General features: G+C 47.1%; 1 protein-coding gene across 2 annotated transcripts in view; it reads right to left on the reverse strand.

Moving 5' to 3' along the window:
- Positions 1-448: 448 nt before the first annotated feature.
- Positions 449-18,676, reverse strand: part of VPS13C (vacuolar protein sorting 13 homolog C) — a 2,773,485-nt gene continuing 2,755,257 nt past the window's right edge. For both annotated transcript variants that reach the window (XM_078680824.1, XM_078680823.1), the window contains exon 83: positions 449-902. In XM_078680824.1, the coding sequence (XP_078536950.1) occupies positions 801-902 (102 nt within the window). In that variant the 3' untranslated portion in view covers positions 449-800. The remainder of the gene's footprint in view (positions 903-18,676) is intronic.

Genomic DNA, 18,676 nt, shown 5'->3' on the forward strand with positions numbered 1-18,676 from the left:
ATCTGGTAGAGACTTTATTTAGCTGCAGGCTCCGGATGCCTAGGAAATTCAAAGGTAATGAATCTGCAGCTAGAAGTCTCTATCACATTTATATGTATTTCATCTGCACCTCCGACTGAATTTTGTCATCATGCCCAGCCCACGATCAGTATTAGAGGTGTGGCGCCGCGGCCAGGGCGACTGACTCCGGAATCTGGGGATCACGGTTCGATCCCCAGCACCGGCGGCAGATTAGCCCAGCACCATGTGACTCTGGGCAATAGCTCGCTTAATCTTCCCGACGGCCCCCAGCGCCTAGAGACCCTAATGGGTAATTGTGCGCTTTACAAATCTGGATATTATTATTATTAAAGATTTTTTAATACAGCGTCATTCTTGACAAATGTATTCAAGACAACCACAACAGACAACCAGCTTTATATTCACAAAGGGTACGATAACGTTATGATTAGCTACTACACGTTTAATTTTATTGCAGACTGATATATTACTTTAGTGAGGCTTCTTCAAATACATGAGGTCAGATAATAGTACATGTCATTCAAAATTTTCCTTCCAAGTATAAATTCTTACAAAATCTGTACTTTTTCTTCATCAATTTTATGAAATATTATTACATAGTTTAAAGAGATGCATATCCGAGCTTCATTGCATTGTGCAAGCCACAATGTATATGTACGCAAAATTGAAAAGTACAAGGTAAACAACAATTCAAATGTTCTTTACATAGTGCAAGCCGAGTAGAAAAATATCATGGTACAGACGAAAAGAAAAACATAAAAACTGTAGTAAGATGACTGTTATGGGAGTGTGTATTGTTTTATAAATCTAACGGATTTCTGTTTCACCAGTTTCTTCTGTTGGCTTGTTGTCTGAGCTTCATCAATGGCTTTATTTACAGTCTGTAAAGGAAACAAAAAATCGTCATGACTGCACATGGTTTTTTAAATGATTATTAACAAAACAGGATTGGTGATTTTGTCTGTGAATTTAAACACATTTATCCAACATTCTTCTTTACTGGCTTCAAAAACAGAATATCATTTACACACTCTAAGATAAATGTCCCTGGCCAGTGCCATCCCTTGACATACATACAAATGTGTACTTTAAAATACCATACATATTATGCTGTTATTAACTGGCGATGAAAAGGGAATACACATTGCGAGGTCCTAGTTCACAGCCCACAATAAATATATTGATTCTGAGACAGTTAAAAAAAAAAAAAGGAAAGAACAGGTACAGACAATGCCAATCGCTTTGACTTTTGATAGTGAGAGGGATTTTACCAAAACATATTGACACCCAACACAGGAACGATATGGTAACTAGCAGTAACAAGCATTTACAATGCAATGGTTTCGCCTTTGGAAAAGTTAGAGCTATTGGCATTGTAAACAAACATGCCGAGACAAAAAAAAAAAACAACCGCCCACCGCCGCATGACGTACGAAAAGGGGTGGGAGGAGTAAAAATCGCCGGAACGCCCACGAATCTGCTCCTGCAATGACGGACAGATCTCTCTTCCAATGGCTAGCCTCCATTTATGAGCAGGGACAAAGCCCCCGTACTGTTCTAACATAAGATTTCGCCTGCGCGAACGCTGCTGCGCAGCGGACGCCAGGGGAAACCTAAAAACGTCTTTACCAACAAATTAGAGACACGGGACAAGTGGTAGGAAGGAAGTCAAGGTGCTTTCGCTCTCACACACAGATACCACGCAGGTGGGAACAGTGCAAGCGTTCCTAACATTGTGCAGAACAACTGCGCATGCAGTAGCAAAAATTCTCGCGCATCTACATTATAAAATGTAATCCCTCTTCTGAGAGCGGGTAGTGCCTCCGCCTGCGCAATAGTGAATCCTGAAGAAACAAATCTGGAGCTAAACCATGAGAGATACACTCACACTGCATGTAAAGGGCACATGTGTCCAATTCTACCAAAGGAACTAAGATGACTCCTTGTCCAATCATTTTATCTGTGGCTGTTGTACCAGCAAGGAGGGGGTCTATCGTGTCACAATTGAGGCCCTTTGATTATGATATTATTCAGAGTTTTGAAACTGAACCCTCTGGGCTACAAGTGCGGTCCCCACTGAAAATGTGTGCACACCACCCCTCTTGGCTTCATCCTAGGTCTGTGGTGAAAAGGTAGAGAAGGGAAAAGGATATGTAGCACGTTCATGTCGAGTGTATCATTTCCACTAAAGTGGTTGCCGCTCATGTTGTTTTGCTGAGCACAATACTACAACATTTATCACTTACCTCTGAAGCTTCATTTACACTTCTGTGTTTGTAAGAAATGCGACACTAAGGACACCCTCAGCAAGGAGATCAACTTCCTTGATTCTTGAAAAGGAGAAAGTTGTTGGTCTTAGAAGGCAAGTTGAAGTTGTACAACTGCTCAACAAATAACTGAAGCTGAAATGAACAAGGAGCCTACCGTTGTTAATATTCTTTTCTGACCGACATGACCCATGTAGATTCTTTACTTAAATCCCTTCCCTTTGTCACAATTCCCAATCACCAGTGCCAGGGAGCACTGCTTAGAGTTAACAGTGCCATCTTGAGGCTCCACTTGAAATGACTTGTTAAAAACTATGCAAGACACCACCAAGTTCAAGAGTCACAGACGTTGTTTCTTCCGGTTTGACGGTCCTTAGTGTGACATTTCTTAAGAGCACAGAACAGAAGTATAAGTGAAGCTTCAGATTTAGATGGTACACCTTTTAATATTATGGTCAGGTCCTCAGGTCCGTTCATTTTTACGCCTCAAGACACCCAAACAAGTAAAAAAGAAAGAGCAAACAACAATGCAGAATAACATAATATCCTGAAAGGGAGGATGGATGGGGGGCATCTGAATAGGTTATCATATCCAGCAGAAAGGACACTGCCGGAGTACCTTGTTATTCTAGTTGACATTAATACCAACAGATTCTTTAACACGCCTAATGCAACCCAAAATACGAACTGGGTTAATTACATAACTCTACATTAAATCAGAAAGACTGCAACATTGCCAATACTTCTAATGATGCTGTGAGAAAGTGAAGACCTAATCAGCTGCTTTACAAATTTTCCGAATAGGTACAAACCTCAAAAGTGTCAAAGTAGCAGTCACACCTCTCATGGAATTAAATCGGAACTAAAACACTTTCTAGTCAGCTGATAGCATTGTTATACCATCAAGTCACCATCAAAGTATCCAACAGGAAATAGTTTTCTTCCAAACACAACCCATCTTAATGCCATGGAAATATACAAATAAATTATCATCCTCCTTAAAATTACCGGGTCTTTGTATATAGGAATTTGCTGATCCTGCTTGTGGGCCAAAGACTTGCTTTACCCTGCTCCAACTGTCTTTGGAGCTCTCCCATCCACGCAGGAAGAGCAGCTGCGGTCTTCAAGCATCTAAGGCCGCTGCCGCTGGAGACTTCTAGTCTCAGGATTCCTTGAATCTGCACATCTGGATGAGGAGGAGCTTCGCGCGCATCCGAGATGGCCGCGTGAGCACAGGGCTCCCGAGGACCCTCGCTGCCTCCCGCATTTATCCTGTTTAATATCCTGATCTGATGGAAGATCATTGAAGACACAACCCGGCTGATGTACTAGCAGGTTTTTTGATCGAAATCGGACGCAGGGTCCCCGAGCTCCGCCGTCTTGAACTTTGCGGCCTTCTCCATGGACCAGCCTGGACCTTGAGTGTTGGCAGTGCCCGGGTCGTAATTCAACAACAACGGCTCGAGGAGGTCGGACCACGGCCTCACTTCACTTTCGGTTTCGTTTCTCCGGCGCACTGCCTCATATAGGCAGGTGTGTCTGTTGATCGGACCGATGCCAACTCATTGAGTTTCGAGCAGACGACTGTTTGGCTGTGGTCTCCCCTTGGCCCAACTTGGTCTCCTGTGTTCCTGTGTGTGACTTTTACGGAGCCATTTGGACCAGATCCCAAGCCTCCCGCCGGGGCACCCGACTCGCCATGACGGGCAAGCCTGAGGGTGAGAAACGGAAGGTTAAGACCACCATCTGGGGTGGTTCTACCCAGACCAACGTCATGGACCGATATACGCTTTCTAAAGAATCCCCCGGTGGCGCACCTAAGGCCCGGGAGGAGGTTGTCGACGATCCTGCTGTGTTGGCGGACTTAACACTACAAGAAGTGATGGGCACCATTGCTGGGATACAGTCCTCCATTGGCCAACAATATGAAGTCCTGGCTCTGAAGTTGGACACGGTGGCTATCGATGTCAACCTCATTCGCACTGACTTAGCCAAGACGAATGAGAAAGTGAAGTCATTAGACTTGAAGACATCCAGCCTCACCACGGACATGTCTGACCTGCAAACAGAAGTGCGCAACTTAAGGTCTGCCAATGACTTTTTTGCACGTCGCTTGGAGGATTTTGAAGGCCGTGCGCGGCGCAATAACGTGTGTATTATTGGGGTCCCAGAAGAATCTAGTCCACTCGCCATTGATCTTCGAGTGGAGGACCTCATTCTAAATCATCTGGCCCCAAAGGGCCTGAGCAAATTTTTTGCCATAGAACGTGCGCACAGAGTGCCGGGGGGGCAAGCGAAGCCTGGTTTCCCCCCCCCGTCCGATCGTTGCTCGGATCTTTAATTTCAGAGATCGCGACGCCATTTTGCAGGCGGCACGGACAAGCGGCCCTACGCAGTTCGAAAACACCGCCATAAACTTTTATCCAGACTTTTCTCAGTCGGTCCAGAAATAACGTGTGAAATAAGGTGTGAAATAAGGTGTGAAAAGGCGACTCAGAGACATGGAACTAAAATATGCTATGTTATTCCCGGCCCGACTACGTGTTGAGTTTGTCAGGCCTGAGGAAGTGAGTGATTGGATGGATACTTTGCCGACTCGCCGCGCTGGCCAAGAACATGCTGGTGATGCGGAAGGGGGACTGATGGACCAAGAATGACTATGGTGCCTGTGTCCGGAACCGTTTTCTGCGTGCTCAGCCGGAGTTCACTGACTTTCTTTGATCATGCCATTCGTATCCTCGGCGGTAGCGGGGATGGCGGGACCCTTTCCTCCTCTGGGGTTTTCTTTGTGTAGATTAGTTTATGTTTGTGTTTGCTAGGGCGACAGGCACACTGCAAGTTGGTGTGGCTTTTGAGTCGGTGCAGGGGTGCAGGGTGGGGGGGGAAGTTGTGTTGGGAGCCTTGGGGGGAGGGAGGGACAAGTTCAGGGATTGTTCGTTTTTTCTTCTTCAAGCAAGGTACTTTCATTATCATTGACGTTTGTGTGATGCTCGTTTTGCGATGGGAGTCCATTTTGGATTTGGATGCGGGGTAGGGGGTTGAAGGTATTATGCTGGAATGTGAATGGGTTGGGTGATCGCATAAAGAGAGGGGTGGTTATGCAGCTGTTGCGGCGCCTTTCGCCTGATGTCGTACTGTTACAAGAGACGCATTTGATAGGAACCACTTGTCATGCTCTTAATAGGGGGGGTTATCGTCTGGCTGCCCATTCGGGATTTACGTCTAGTTCTAGAGGAGTGGGTATTTTGCTCAGGGTTTCCCTCCCCCTCGAAGTTGATGATGTGATCCTCGATGCCAGGGGTCGATATGTTGCACTAGTCGGGCGGTGGGAGGGAAAGCCAATCTCGTTGGTGTCAGTTTATGTCCCCCCCGGGCTTGCAATCCACGACATTTGCGCACCTGGGGCGGATGGTTCTGGGACTCCCCGAGGGTGTTTTGATACTGGGTGGTGACTTTAACTTCGTCATTTCTGGCAGGATAGATCGCTATCCCCCCCGAGATCTTCCTCCTGCACAATCCTGGTTGGGCGACTTCCTGGAAACCTTGGGCCTCATAGACTGTTGGAGACTAATGCATCCAGAGCAGACACAGTTTACTTTCCACTCAGGAGCTCATGGCAGTCTCTCGATTAGACTACATCCTGATACCGGCGGCACTGTCCCCCTCGATTGGAGAGGTTAAAGACCTGGCCCGGGGCATATCGGACCATTCCCCTATTTGGTTTCATTTTAATCTTGACATCGGGGCCGAGGGCAGGGTGGCTCCAATTAACCCATGGTATCTTCTCAACCCCAAGACGCGCACTGAATTGATTAAATCATTTGATCTGTATTTTGTTGAAAATGTTGGCTCTGTATCTTCACCTGTCTCGTTGTGTGAAGCTTTTAAGACCGTGATCAGGGGACAGGCATTGTCTTTGGTGGGGAGTGCTAAGAAATGTAAGAACGAGGCAGTTGTTCAGCTCGAAACTGAAATCACAGATCTGGAGACTGCATTGGAGCGGGGGGTGTCTCGAGAAGCTTTACACGTCCTCCGCCTTAAACAACTAGAATATAAAACTTTGGTCACTGATGCGGCAAAGACGATGAGTAGGGAACAGAAGGGACGGCTCTATGACGTGGGCGATAAAGCAGGAAAATTGATCGCCTGGCTAGACAGAAGGGAGAGAGCGAATCGAGTAGTTACGGTGATTGTGACGTGTGATGGTGTGAGTGTAACTGATCCAGTTGACATTGTTGAATGCTTTGCTGATTATTTTTGAGAGGTATATACTTCGGTGTCCGACAGGCCTGAAGGGGATTAGCATTTGTTGCTTCAGGATATAGCGCTCCCATGTTTGTCCGACTCTGAGCGTGACTGCCTGGATGCCACGCCCTCGGTGGATGAAGTGGCTCTCGCGCTGCGCTCCCTTCGCTCTGGCAAGGCTCTGGGTCCCAATGGCCTTCCTGTGGAACTGTATAAGTTATGCCCCGATACCTTAGCTCCCCATCTACGTGCTATGTTTTTGGCTGCTCAAGACAATGGCTCCCTCCCTAGAGATCAGCGTCTTGCGACCATTGTGGTGATCCATAAGGAGGGTAAACCACGGGATCGTTGCTCGTCTTATAGACCCATTTCGCTCTTAAATGCGGAGCCCAAGATCCTCGCCAAACTACTTGCTAATCGTTTGATTACGGTTATTGGTGACTTGATTCATCCGGATCAATCGGGTTTTATCCCGCACCGTAATACGGCACTAAACTTACGACGTCTGCATGGTGTTCTCGCGAGGGCCCCGACGCTGCGTGAACCGGCCATCTTGGCGTCCTTGGACGCCACGATGGCCTTTGATACAATCGAGTGGTCTTATCTCTGGGCGGTACTCGCCAAGTTTGGTTTCGGCGCGGGTTTTATCGGTTGGGTCAAACTCCTGTATGAAGCACCACTCTCTCAGGTGGTGGTTAATGGCCGCGTCTCCATGTCTTTTACTCTAGGTAGGGGCACGCGACAGGGCGGTCCGTTGTCCCCGCTCCTTTTTGATTTGGCGTTGGAGCCTCTTGCTGCTTGGCTGCGGTGGGAACCCTCGATGAAGTGTATACGCTGGACGCCGGAATTTGAGGACCGCATTTCCTTATACGCGGATGATATTTTACTGTACCTTACCTCTCCCCAAAAATCGCTTAATGTGTTGTTTGACGTACTTACCTCCTTTGGGAAGAACTCGGGCCTCATCATTAATTGGTCGAAATCCTGCATTTATGTACTTGCAGGTGATGTCCCTCGTTTGCCACGGGGCTGTCCCATCCAGCTGTCGCAATCCGGCTTTCAGTACTTGGGTGTGTTTATCTCTATGAATCCGACGGTTCGCTACGAACGAAATTTGCTTCCCCCTCTTCAGCGGTTGCGCTCCGATGTAGCGCGTTGGCATAAATTACCGTTGTCTCCACTAGGGCGTGCGGCCCTTTTTAAGATGATGTCCCTGCCCCGGTTCCTATATGCCCTTCAGAATAGTCCTGATGTCATCCCGTCAACGTATTTTCGGGAAATAGAATCGTTACAGAGGCAACTAATATGGGACGGACGTTCGCGTATAGCTCTTCCGAAATTGACACTCCCCTGGTATGATGGCGGTATAGCGCTCCCGGATATTCGTAGGTATTATTGGGCTTACCACCTTGCGGCTATCAACCACGGGATGTATGGCCCGGCGTTGAACCCAGCATTTGAAATGGACAAATGGCTGCTTCCGGGGCTTGATTACTATAGGGCACTTTATTCGGGACCTTCCCGTTCATAACTCACGGGACCTACCGCTATAACTGTGCGAGTATGGCATAGCGCTATGGCGGCTATGGGCTGGAGTGATAAATTAACGGGTGTGACACCGCTCTATGCCTCTGCGAAGTTGGGCGGCCTCTGGCAGACGAAGGGATTTGATAAGTGGGACATGATCGGTATAAGTAAAGTGCGTGATCTTTGGGTTAAGGGAGAGGTTAAGGCCTTCTCTGAACTGCAAACAGAGTATAAGCTGAGTGACAGGGAAAGATTTTGTTACATCCAGGTACGTCACGCTCTGAATTCTGTGTTGCCAGTGGGTTGTGCTGTCCCGGATTCCTCCCCCCTTGAAGATCGTATACTAGACGGCTATGTGCCGGATAGCACTATCTCACTGTTCTACAAAAAAATGATTAATGATAGATCGGGTCTGCTTGATCGCCTTCGTGAGGCCTGGATTGCTGATGGTATTGAACTGGATGATGAGGATTGACAGTCCGCGATCTCCTCTCCCAAGGAGGTGGCGATTCCGGCCCGCCTCCATCTGGTCCAACTCAAGATCCTCCACAGAATTTATGTCACTGGTCCCCGTCTAATTCATATGGGCTTTTCTACGGATGGCATGTGTCGGCGTGGGTGTGGTCTCCTTGGCACCTATCTTCACATCATTTGGGAATGCCCTGAGGTGGCGCGATTCTGGAAACGTATACATGAGATTATGGATGATGTCACGGGTGTGGTTATGAGGCCGGAGGCCCGGCAATGCTTATTGAATGTATGGGGTCCGAATGATTATGATGTGTCACAGCTTCGATGGGTGACCTTGGCCAATATGGTCGCGAAGAGAGATATTGCCCAGTTGTGGGGATCCCTGAGGCCGCCCACAGTGACAACTTGGAAAGAGAGTTTGGACTGGTGCATGTTTCGAGAGAAAACAGTGTATATTGCAAGAGGCAGACCCAGAAAATGGAGTAAGATTTGGACTCCTTGGAACACATTCCGTGGGGATATTTGTACACCCCCGCTCACCGCCTCCCAGAGTCCTCCTCAGTCGCCCTGACCTCTATCCCTTCCAGCAGTGATGAGTCATACTGTTCATATGCAACTCTGTCTGTGCCTCCCTCCCCTCAACTGTATTCAGAGACTTTTCTTCTCCTGTTAGCATGTGTCTCCCGTCCTTCTTGAGCACATATCTAATGTCGGTATTCATACTGTACTGCCTTGCTGTTTGTTTGATGTTTTTGTCTCTTTGTGTTTCAAATAATAAAAAGTAAAAAAAAAGAAAAAAAGAATCGCACATCTGAGTGCAGTTGATCTCCCTACATCAAGTACACTGTAGTCCAGCAGCATGGGCAATGCCCAGGTAGAGCCCAGGCCAAGGGCGGGCCCGTCCTGCACCCGGCAGCACCAGAAAGAATCAGGGCAGGGCCACTCACCGTGGCTTTCTTCTGACCTCCACCTTTGCTTGCCTTGGCCAATGTTTGACCAAATGACGACCTACAATTTGAAGGGTCACTATTAATTTGAAGTGTTTATTGCATCTGACTGCTGGGATGGTTAAACACAAGGCTACCGGGGCCCTCCCTAAGAAAAAGGAAATGCTCCTGGGTTGTTTCTGAATCGATTCCATGAAGCTCCATGACTATTACCACAATGGAGGATATAGACATTTTAATTAAGGAGGTGGAATCACTCCAGGTGGGAAAAAGGTGACTTGAGACCAAAAATCGAGATAAGGGGAGGCTGGGAAGCTAGCCCCAATATTTGTTACAAAACTGAATTTAATCTCCCGGCCGGAGTGACAATATCCCGCCCAGAGTGGCAATATCCAGCCCAGGAGTGGCAATATTTCTCAGCAACTTGAAATCCCCTGGACGAATGAGGCTAATCCTCCTATAACTGGTACCTTTAACCAGGAGGCAGTTTCAATAGAGCCTGTGATTTTATGTTCAAATAGATTTTCTGTGCTTGCAGACTTTCAAACTGGTTTTGTTAATGTGGAGAATTGGGGGGCTGGGGTTGGGAGCGAAACCCATATAATGCCCAGTGAATCTGGGCCTGGCTAAGTATTGCTCAGTAGATATGGTATTGATGGGGGAGTGGATATGTTTAGAATTATCACTCTTGTTAAGAGCTACCAGGAAGAGATTGTTGATCTGTGGGCACAATTGGTGTTTGTCACTTCAGAGGTTGAAAAACTCAAACCTACAGGAACAGTGTGTAATAATAAGTTACTCGCCCATTGTCCAATTGGGCATATTCTAAGTGAATGGCAGAATAAAACAAACGAAGGGATTGTATAGCTGGAGTTAGCCAAGCTCCCTCACAGAAAGACAAAGGTTTGGCAGCAGAAGCCCATGCGGTTCAACCTCCTTCCATGGCTTTCCGTCTCCCTGGCAAATCTTTGCAACCCATTGAGAAGCGAATATCATGCCTAAACACATGCATGCCTGGAAGGTCTAGAACCCCTGGAGGGGACAAACACCCCCCACTTCCAGTACACAAGGGCGCAACAAACTCTTTAAAGGGTCAAGATGGCTACAGCAAGAGATTGAATTGTGTTTATTTGACTATTGTCCCAAAATTGCCTGAGGGGTTGAGGGAGGATGAGGTTTCGTTATCTAACAAATATTTGTATTATATAAGTTCAACACAGAATTGTTACTCGTTAATATGTGAGGATATCGTACCCACAAAGAGATCCCATGACCTTTCGTCCAAAGGGAAGACATTTAATTTTAATGAAATCTGGCTCAAAGTTCGTAAAATGGTAGAAGGGCATGTGGGCCTAGAACTAAGGAAAAATTCCCATAGAGATTGTGGACACCGTAAAAGTAGGTAGCCCATTGGCTACTACCTGTCACTACCCTTAAACACCACTAACTTGAGTATTTAGGGGGTACCCCTGAACCCAGGAATCCAGATTTGACGGATCAAGAGAAGAAGGACGAAGAAGAGTCACTGCCTGGCGAGAACTGCAGCAGAACTGTGGACTTTTGGCACAAAACCCTGTCCGTCCTCAACCCTCTCTCAGCAATCACAAACAGAGTTACTCGTCCTGCAAGCTGGAAAACTACCAAAGCCTTGGGTAGCCTATCAGCACTCCAAAAATTTTGGAGTAGAGGTGCTTCGCCCCTGCATTACTCAGGCACCAGAAAGCAGAGTCCAGTCCACCGCCTTGGAGCTCCCCCCAGCCGGACCGACACTGCTGATGACCCGGAAAAGGTACTCGTGTTCTAGAAGGTCACATCTGTCTCCTCACCGAGTGTGAAGACACCAGAACCAACTGAAGCCATGCAGCACCAACCCCGGGGTACCAGACGCCTTGCACCAAAGACCAACAGTGAGAGTCCAGTCTGAATTCCAACTGCACCAGTACCAAGCAGCCATTGAGGGACATCAGCATCACTGAGACCCACTTCATGACTGGCCCAGCTGCCTTGACTTTTACCCTGCCAGCTGTTTGTCCCTGACCGCGAGAAGCATCTTTGTGCACCTAGCCCAACTCTGCACCAGACCCAACAGGCCCTGTTCCTGATGAACCGGCTGTGCCCCCTTGTGACCTGGGCCCCCATTTGGGAGCTCTCAGACTTCTCCCCTGTGCAGCCTATTTTAGGGTGACCCTCCCCTTCTCCGTAGCACCAGCTACCAACTTCACCAGCATCCTGCTCCTGGCAGAACCCAGGCAGTTTCCAAAGAATTGCTGGTAGTACTTTTGACCGTGGTCCACTACAACTCCAAACCCTGAGTTGAACCCCCTGAATCGGACTGAACCTACCTGTATGCATCTCTGACTTTTCTTTCCATAGGATTCAGTATGTTTAGTGACACACAACTTTAAAGGCTTTACTTACTGTATGTATTGCTTGTGAAAACAGTACTTGCCAGTGAACAAAGTTATTGGTTTTGAAACATATATAAAAAGAAGCGTAAGTTTTTCTAAATTGGTCTTGGATTTATTCTTTGAGTGTGTGTCTCATTTATTGCCTCTGTGAGTACAACAAATGCTTTGCACTACCCTCTGATAAGCCTAACTGCTCGCCCACAGTACTGCAAAAGATAGCGTTAGTATTACATACTTTAGACTCTGCAAACAAATTGGGGACCCACTGGACTCTCTACACAGTGTACTATTTTAGTGCACTTTATAGATAGCCAGCTTCCTACAGAAACGTATTTTATTAAAATTATTTTGCTGAACTTTAAAGTATAAATTAAATTTACATAAAAAGTAAAAAAAAAGGGCATTAACGATTTAAAGTGATGTATAAATTAATACTTGTCAAAATATGTTCTTTAAAAAAATAATGTTATCATTTTTAAGTTAAAAAAGGTTGTTAACATTTAATTAATAAATGTTTTATTGTTTTATTTGATTACATTCAAATATATTTATTTATATTTCTACATATTTCAAATAATTTAGTTCAACATTAATTCATATAGGTTTTTCTCAATTCTTTAACTCCATTATGTTCTACGGGAGACTCTTGCAATACCAGTGGTTATCCATGTGTGATACTGTATCTTTTTGACAGTAGTAACTTACACTTAAATTTAGCCCCTCCCCTTGTTTCAGGGGGGTGGAAATGTGTAAGTCTACACTTGCAGAACAAGTTACTTACCTTAGGTAACACTTTTTCTGGTGGATACAGTATCTGCCTGTGGATTCCTCACCTTATGAATATCCCGTGCGCCAGCATTCAGCGGATTTTTTTCCTAGCTCTTCACGCCGATGAGGACGTTGGCTCTGCTCGCGACTCCGCATGACGTCACCGGAGCCATAAGAGAGCCTCGCCGGCGTGATGACGTCAGTTCCACCCATTTTTTCCGTGCCTCCGAGGCGAAACAGGTGGACCGACAACAAGCCCATAGTATACAGTACACAACATTTGAACCAACATACACAATATAAAATCAAAAAGGAAAGCTAAAGAACATCAGCATTTCCTATACATTTTCTTATTAAAAACTTTAAGAATTTTTTTTCCATACAACTCTCTAGATTTGCAAAAGACGGAGATGGTGGCACTTCTGTTATCCAAGTTAGATTACTGTAACAACCTGTTTCTGGGCATTGACAAATTCCAACTGAGAAAATTGCAATCCTTACAGAATGCAGCAGCGAGACTACTCCTGGGCATACCCAGAGGACAGTCAACCTCTGCAGGAATCAAATCTCTCCACTGGCTTCCCATTAAACAGTGTGTGGAATGCAAGTTTCTCAGCCTTGTGCACAAGGCAATTTATGGTGGTAATGCCAAAAATATTCAAAAACTGTTTCCACCATACACTCCCTCATGTGCTCTTAGATTGGCCAGTTTGGGCCTCATTAAGACCGTAAAGACCAGACGGGCAAGATGGGGTGGCAGGGCGATTTTGCAATGCACGGCAAAGCTCTGGAACAAAATGCCATTGTCCATGAAGCTCGAATCCAATTTGCAGATCTTCAGGAAGAGCCTGAAAACATGGCTGTTTACTTCCGCATAGGTTCTTGTTAACATAGTGCACTGTTCTTGCTTACACCCCTCAGCGCCAAGACGCCACGGCAATCGAGCGCTATATAAGCATATAAAACATAAAACATAAATGTACCAGGTTGAAAGAAGATACAATATAAAACAACAAGCCAAATAAGGCAACCTTTAAGGTATACAAAGGTGGACAATGGGGAGGAGGGTGGGTCAGTGAGGAATCCACAGGCAGATACTGTATCCACCAGAAAAAGCGTTCCCTAAGGTAAGTAATGAATATGCTACTTACCAGTATGCATCTGTTCTTGGCATGTAGGGCTGCTAACATTCATATCTTTTGCATAGATCGCCGCCTAGTGTTGGGTCCGGATGATCGCACATTGTTGTCCTGGAAGAGTCTTCGAAGTATCCTGAGATAGGTGGCTCCTCCCCTGGACTACAGTGCGCATGGGCATCGGCTCTATCCCCAGATTGTTTTTAGCCATTGTGGCAGAGATGGAGTGTAATAGTGTAAAGGATGTCCATGCTAATGATTGAATGCAAGAGTGTATCTGCAGCTGTGACAGGCACCGGGGAGGAGGGTGGGCGATATGAATGTTAGCAGCCCTACATGCCAAGAACAGATGCATACTGGTAAGTAGCATATTCAGTTCGAGGCATGTGGGCTGCTAAATTCATATCTTTTGCATAGAATATATAGCAGTCCCTCCATTAGCGGCGGTTGCCCGTGCCAGCTGCAGAAACCTGAAAAAGTTTCTTGAGAACAGCCTGTCCTACAGCTGCTTGCTGCTTGGAAGGCACATCAACACAGTAGTGTTTTGTAAAGGTGTGCGGTGTAAGCCATGTGGCTGCTCTGCAAATGTCTTCCAAAGGAATGTTCCCCAGGAAAGCCATGGATGCCCCCAATTTGCGTGTGGAGTGCACCCTTGGGGGTATTGTTAAGGTACGTTTAGCTTTTTGATAACAGATTTGAATGCACTTAACAATCCACCTGGCTATTCCTGCTTTGGAAATAGGGTTGCCTTTGTGATGTGGCGAGAAGGCAACAAAAAGTTGTTTTGTTTTCCTAAAGTGTTGTGTCCTGTCAATATAGTACATCAACGCCCTCCTAACGTCCAATGTATGGAGCATTCTTTCCGCAACTGTTTGAGGGTTTTGAAAGAATGCGGGCAGGTCAATAGTTTGGTTGAGATGAAACTGTGACACCACCTTCGGAAGGAATTTGGGGTTAGTGCGTAGTACCACCCTATTCGGATGAATTTGTATGAATGGCTCCTGGATCGTGAGCGCTTGCAGCTCACTGATACGTTTTAGTGACGTAATAGCAATAAGAAAAGCCACTTTCCATGTTAGGAACTGGAGTTCACACGAGTGCAGTGGCTCAAAAGGTGGGCCCATCAGCCTGGTGAGGACCACATTGAGGTTCCACACCGGAGCTGGCAGTGTTCTTGGGGGAATGACTCGTTTCAGACCCTCTAGGAAGGCTTTAATGGCAGGCACTCTGAAGACAGAGAGATGCTGCCTGTTCTGAAGATAAGCCGCTATGGCGGATAGATGGATCCGAATGGAAGTGTACGCTAGATTGCACTTGTAAAGGTGTAACAGATAGCAAATGATGTTAGGGATAGATGCATCTAGCGGGTTTATGTTATTGGCTGTACAGTGAATGACGAAACGCTTCCATTTTGCAGCATAGCATGCTCTGGTAGTGGGCTTCCTTGCCTCTTTGATGATGTCCATGCATTCTGGAGGTAAGTGAAGGTAGCCAAACTCTAGGACTTCAGGAGCCAGATCGCCAGGTTGAGCTGTTGCGGATCTGGATGCTGAATGTCGCCATGGTTCTGCGTCAAGAGCCTGGGTGTTAGGCGCAGCCTTTGATGCGGCACCAATGAGAGTTCCAGAAACGTGGTGTACCATGGTTGGCGTGCCCACGTTGGAGCAACTAGGATGAGTGTCATCGAGTGTTGCCTTAGCTTTCTTGCCACCAGCGGTATTAGAGGTGCTGGGGGAAAAGCGTACGCAAATCTGCCTGACCAGTTCATCCATATCGCATTCCCCTGCGACTGTGGGTGAGGGAACCTGGCGGCAAAGTGTTGGCATTTTGCGTTTTCCCTTGTGGCAAACAGGTCTATTGAGCGTTTTCTTCGACCTGAACTTGGAGCAGGCCATGCAGTTCTCCTCGTTATGGTCTGGCGAGAGGCATTTATTGCAGACCGGGTGCACGTCGATATGTGGGTATTTGGACCCACAGACGGGGCAGTATTTAAACGGGCTCCGGTCCATGTTGAAAAAGTCGCGGTCTTGCTGCGATGAGAAGGCCTCGATGTCCGAAGAGTAACTCGACTCCGCAGATTCCGACTCGAAGAGACGGGAGAAACTCGAGACCGTACGCAAACAATACCGACGTAGGTAACGAAGGCCTTTTGGCCTTAAAGAAGTACGTTTTCTCGGTTCCGACAGAGAGACGTCGAGACCGCATCCGAACCCAATGGCGGAAAAAAACAATCTGGGGATGGAGCCGATGCCCATGCACACTGTAGTCCAGGGGAGGAGCCACGTATCTCAGGATACTTCGAAGACTCTTCCAGGACAACAATGTGCGATCATCCGGACCCAACACTAGGCGGCGATCTATGCAAAAGATATGAATTTAGCAGCCCACATGCCTCGAACACTGTTCTTCTGATGGATACATCTGCCTGTGGATTCCTCACCTTATGAATAGATTCCCAAAGAAGTCCCACTCCTGGGGGAGGGTGTGTCCACCTTTCTTATATCAAAAAGTCCTGCAAGACAGAGCGCGCAAAATGGCCCTCCCTCCTCACTTCGGAATCTAAGCAGTAATGGTTTGCGAAAGTGTGCCGGGAGGCCCAAGTCGCTGCCTTAAAAATGTCCAACACAGGAGCACCTCTGGCTAAAGCAGAGGTGGAAGACTTAGCCCAAGTAGAATGAGCTCTTATACCCTCAGGTGGATCCTTACCAGCAAGGACATAGCAGATCTTGATGCACAAGATGATCCACCTGGATAGAGTGCGCTTGTGCACAGCTTTGCCTTTTGAGTGTCCAGCATAGCCAACAAAGAGCTGATCGTCTAAACGTAAGTACTTTGTTATGTCCAAATAAAAGCTCACTGCTCTTTTAGAGTGCAGGCGGTGAAGTCTTTCCTCCTCCTTAGAAGGGGGAGGATAAAACACAGGGAGAGTTATGGACTGCCCCAGATGGAAGGGAGTAACTACCTTAGGCAGAAAAGCAGCCCTGGTCCTGAGGACCATCCTTTCAGCATGGATGGTCAAAAACTGAGGTTTCGAACTAAGAGCTTGAAGCTCACTCACCCTCCTTGCTGAGGTAACTGCTACTAGTAAGACTATTTTAAAAGACAAAAGTCTCAAAGGTCAGCTATGAAGGGGTTCGAACGGGGAACCTATCAAAAAAGTCAAAACAAGATTAAGATCCCATTGGGGCATAACAAAGGGAGGAGGTGGAAACCTATTGGTAAGTCCTTTGATAAATCTCAAAACATAGCCGACTTAAATAAAGAGGGCTGATCAGGTAGATACAAACGCTGATAAGGCACACAAGTAGCCCTAAACCATGGCCGCAGCACAACCCTGCTGAGACAAAGAAAGAGCAAACTGAAGAACATTCGATAAGTGGGCCTTTAAAGGGTCAATGGATCTCTCTTCACACCATTTAACAAATCTTGGCCATCTGTAGGAGCAAAAGGACTTGATGGAGTGTTGTCTGGCTGATAAAATAACAGCCACCACGTCAGGTGGGAGAGAGAAGGAACTTAGGTGGTTGCCCCGTTCAATCTCCAGGCATGAAGGTGCAAGCTCTGGAGGTGTAGAACATGCCCCTGCGACTGCGAGAGGAGGTCAGCCCTGAAAGGGAGACGGAGCAGAGGTTGCGATGAGAGGTGAAGTAGAGCTTTGCACCACACCCTTCTTGGCCAATCCGGGGCGATCAATATAACTTGGGACCGGTCTTGATGAATCTTCCTCAGAACACAAGGAATCAAGGGTATGGGAGAAAATGCGTAAAGGAGTTGTGAGCTCCAACTCAACTGAAACGCGTCCCCAACGCTTCATACCTCAGAAACTGGAGACTGCAGAATGATGGGCAGTGCACGTTCTCGAGAGTGGCAAACAGGTCCACCCAAGGAGTCCCCCATGTCTGAAAGATGTGTCGTACTACCTCTGGATGAAGCCTCCACTCGTGGTCGGCGGAAAACTGTGACTGAGACTGCCTGCAGACACATTCAGCACCCCGGCCAGATGATCTGCCATCAAGCAAATCCGCTGGTCCAGAGCCCAGGGGCAGAGCCGCAATGCCTCTCTGCAGAGACGGTGCGACCCTAACCCCCCCTTGTTTGTTGAAATATCACATCGCAGTAATGTTGTCTGTCCGGTCTTGAACCGACTGACCACAATTCCAGGAGTTTGATGTGAAGCGACCTTTCCTCTGGAGACCAAAGACCCTTTATCTCCAGATCCCCCAGATGAGCACCCCACCCTAGGGTAGAGGCATCCATTATCACTGTGGCCACCGATGGAGGAAGATGAAAGGGCTTTCCTTGAGACGGATTAAACTCCACGCTCCACCAAGACAGATCCGCTGCAGCTTCTCTGGATATCCTGACTGACTCTCTGATGTCTCTCTTGTGTTGATACCACTGCCTGCGGAGACACCCCTGGAGCGCCTCATGTGCCAGAGGGACCGACAGCCTGCATGCCCCTCGCCTAGGCTTTGTGGGCACATGCCGTTATGGGCCTTACAAATATATGTTGTTATTTTCATCCTTACTTAACACGATTCACCTATTATTCTAATGCACATCACAGCCTCTCCCGCATTGATTACCTGTTGACCCACTTGGCAAATATTGAGAGCTTCCAGGATCCACGCTGTCTTCCACTGTCGTGTATTTCTATAGGTTCTGATTCGATCCCCCTATTCCTGACCCTATTCTGGTTAAACTTACTAGCTAGTTAACTAACAGTCAGCCCATGAGGCAAGAAATCCCCCATGATGCAGATACCGTTATCTGACGCAGTCACACTACGGCACAGGAACGTGTTATCTGATTAGGTCATAACGCTTGAGATCTAATTAGACAAGCGATATTCCTCCAGCCCCTGATAAGGCATACGACGTTCTCAT

Source organism: Lissotriton helveticus, chromosome 3_1 (assembly GCF_964261635.1).
Source record: "Lissotriton helveticus chromosome 3_1, aLisHel1.1, whole genome shotgun sequence".
In the NCBI taxonomy this organism is placed as follows: domain Eukaryota; kingdom Metazoa; phylum Chordata; class Amphibia; order Caudata; family Salamandridae; genus Lissotriton; species Lissotriton helveticus.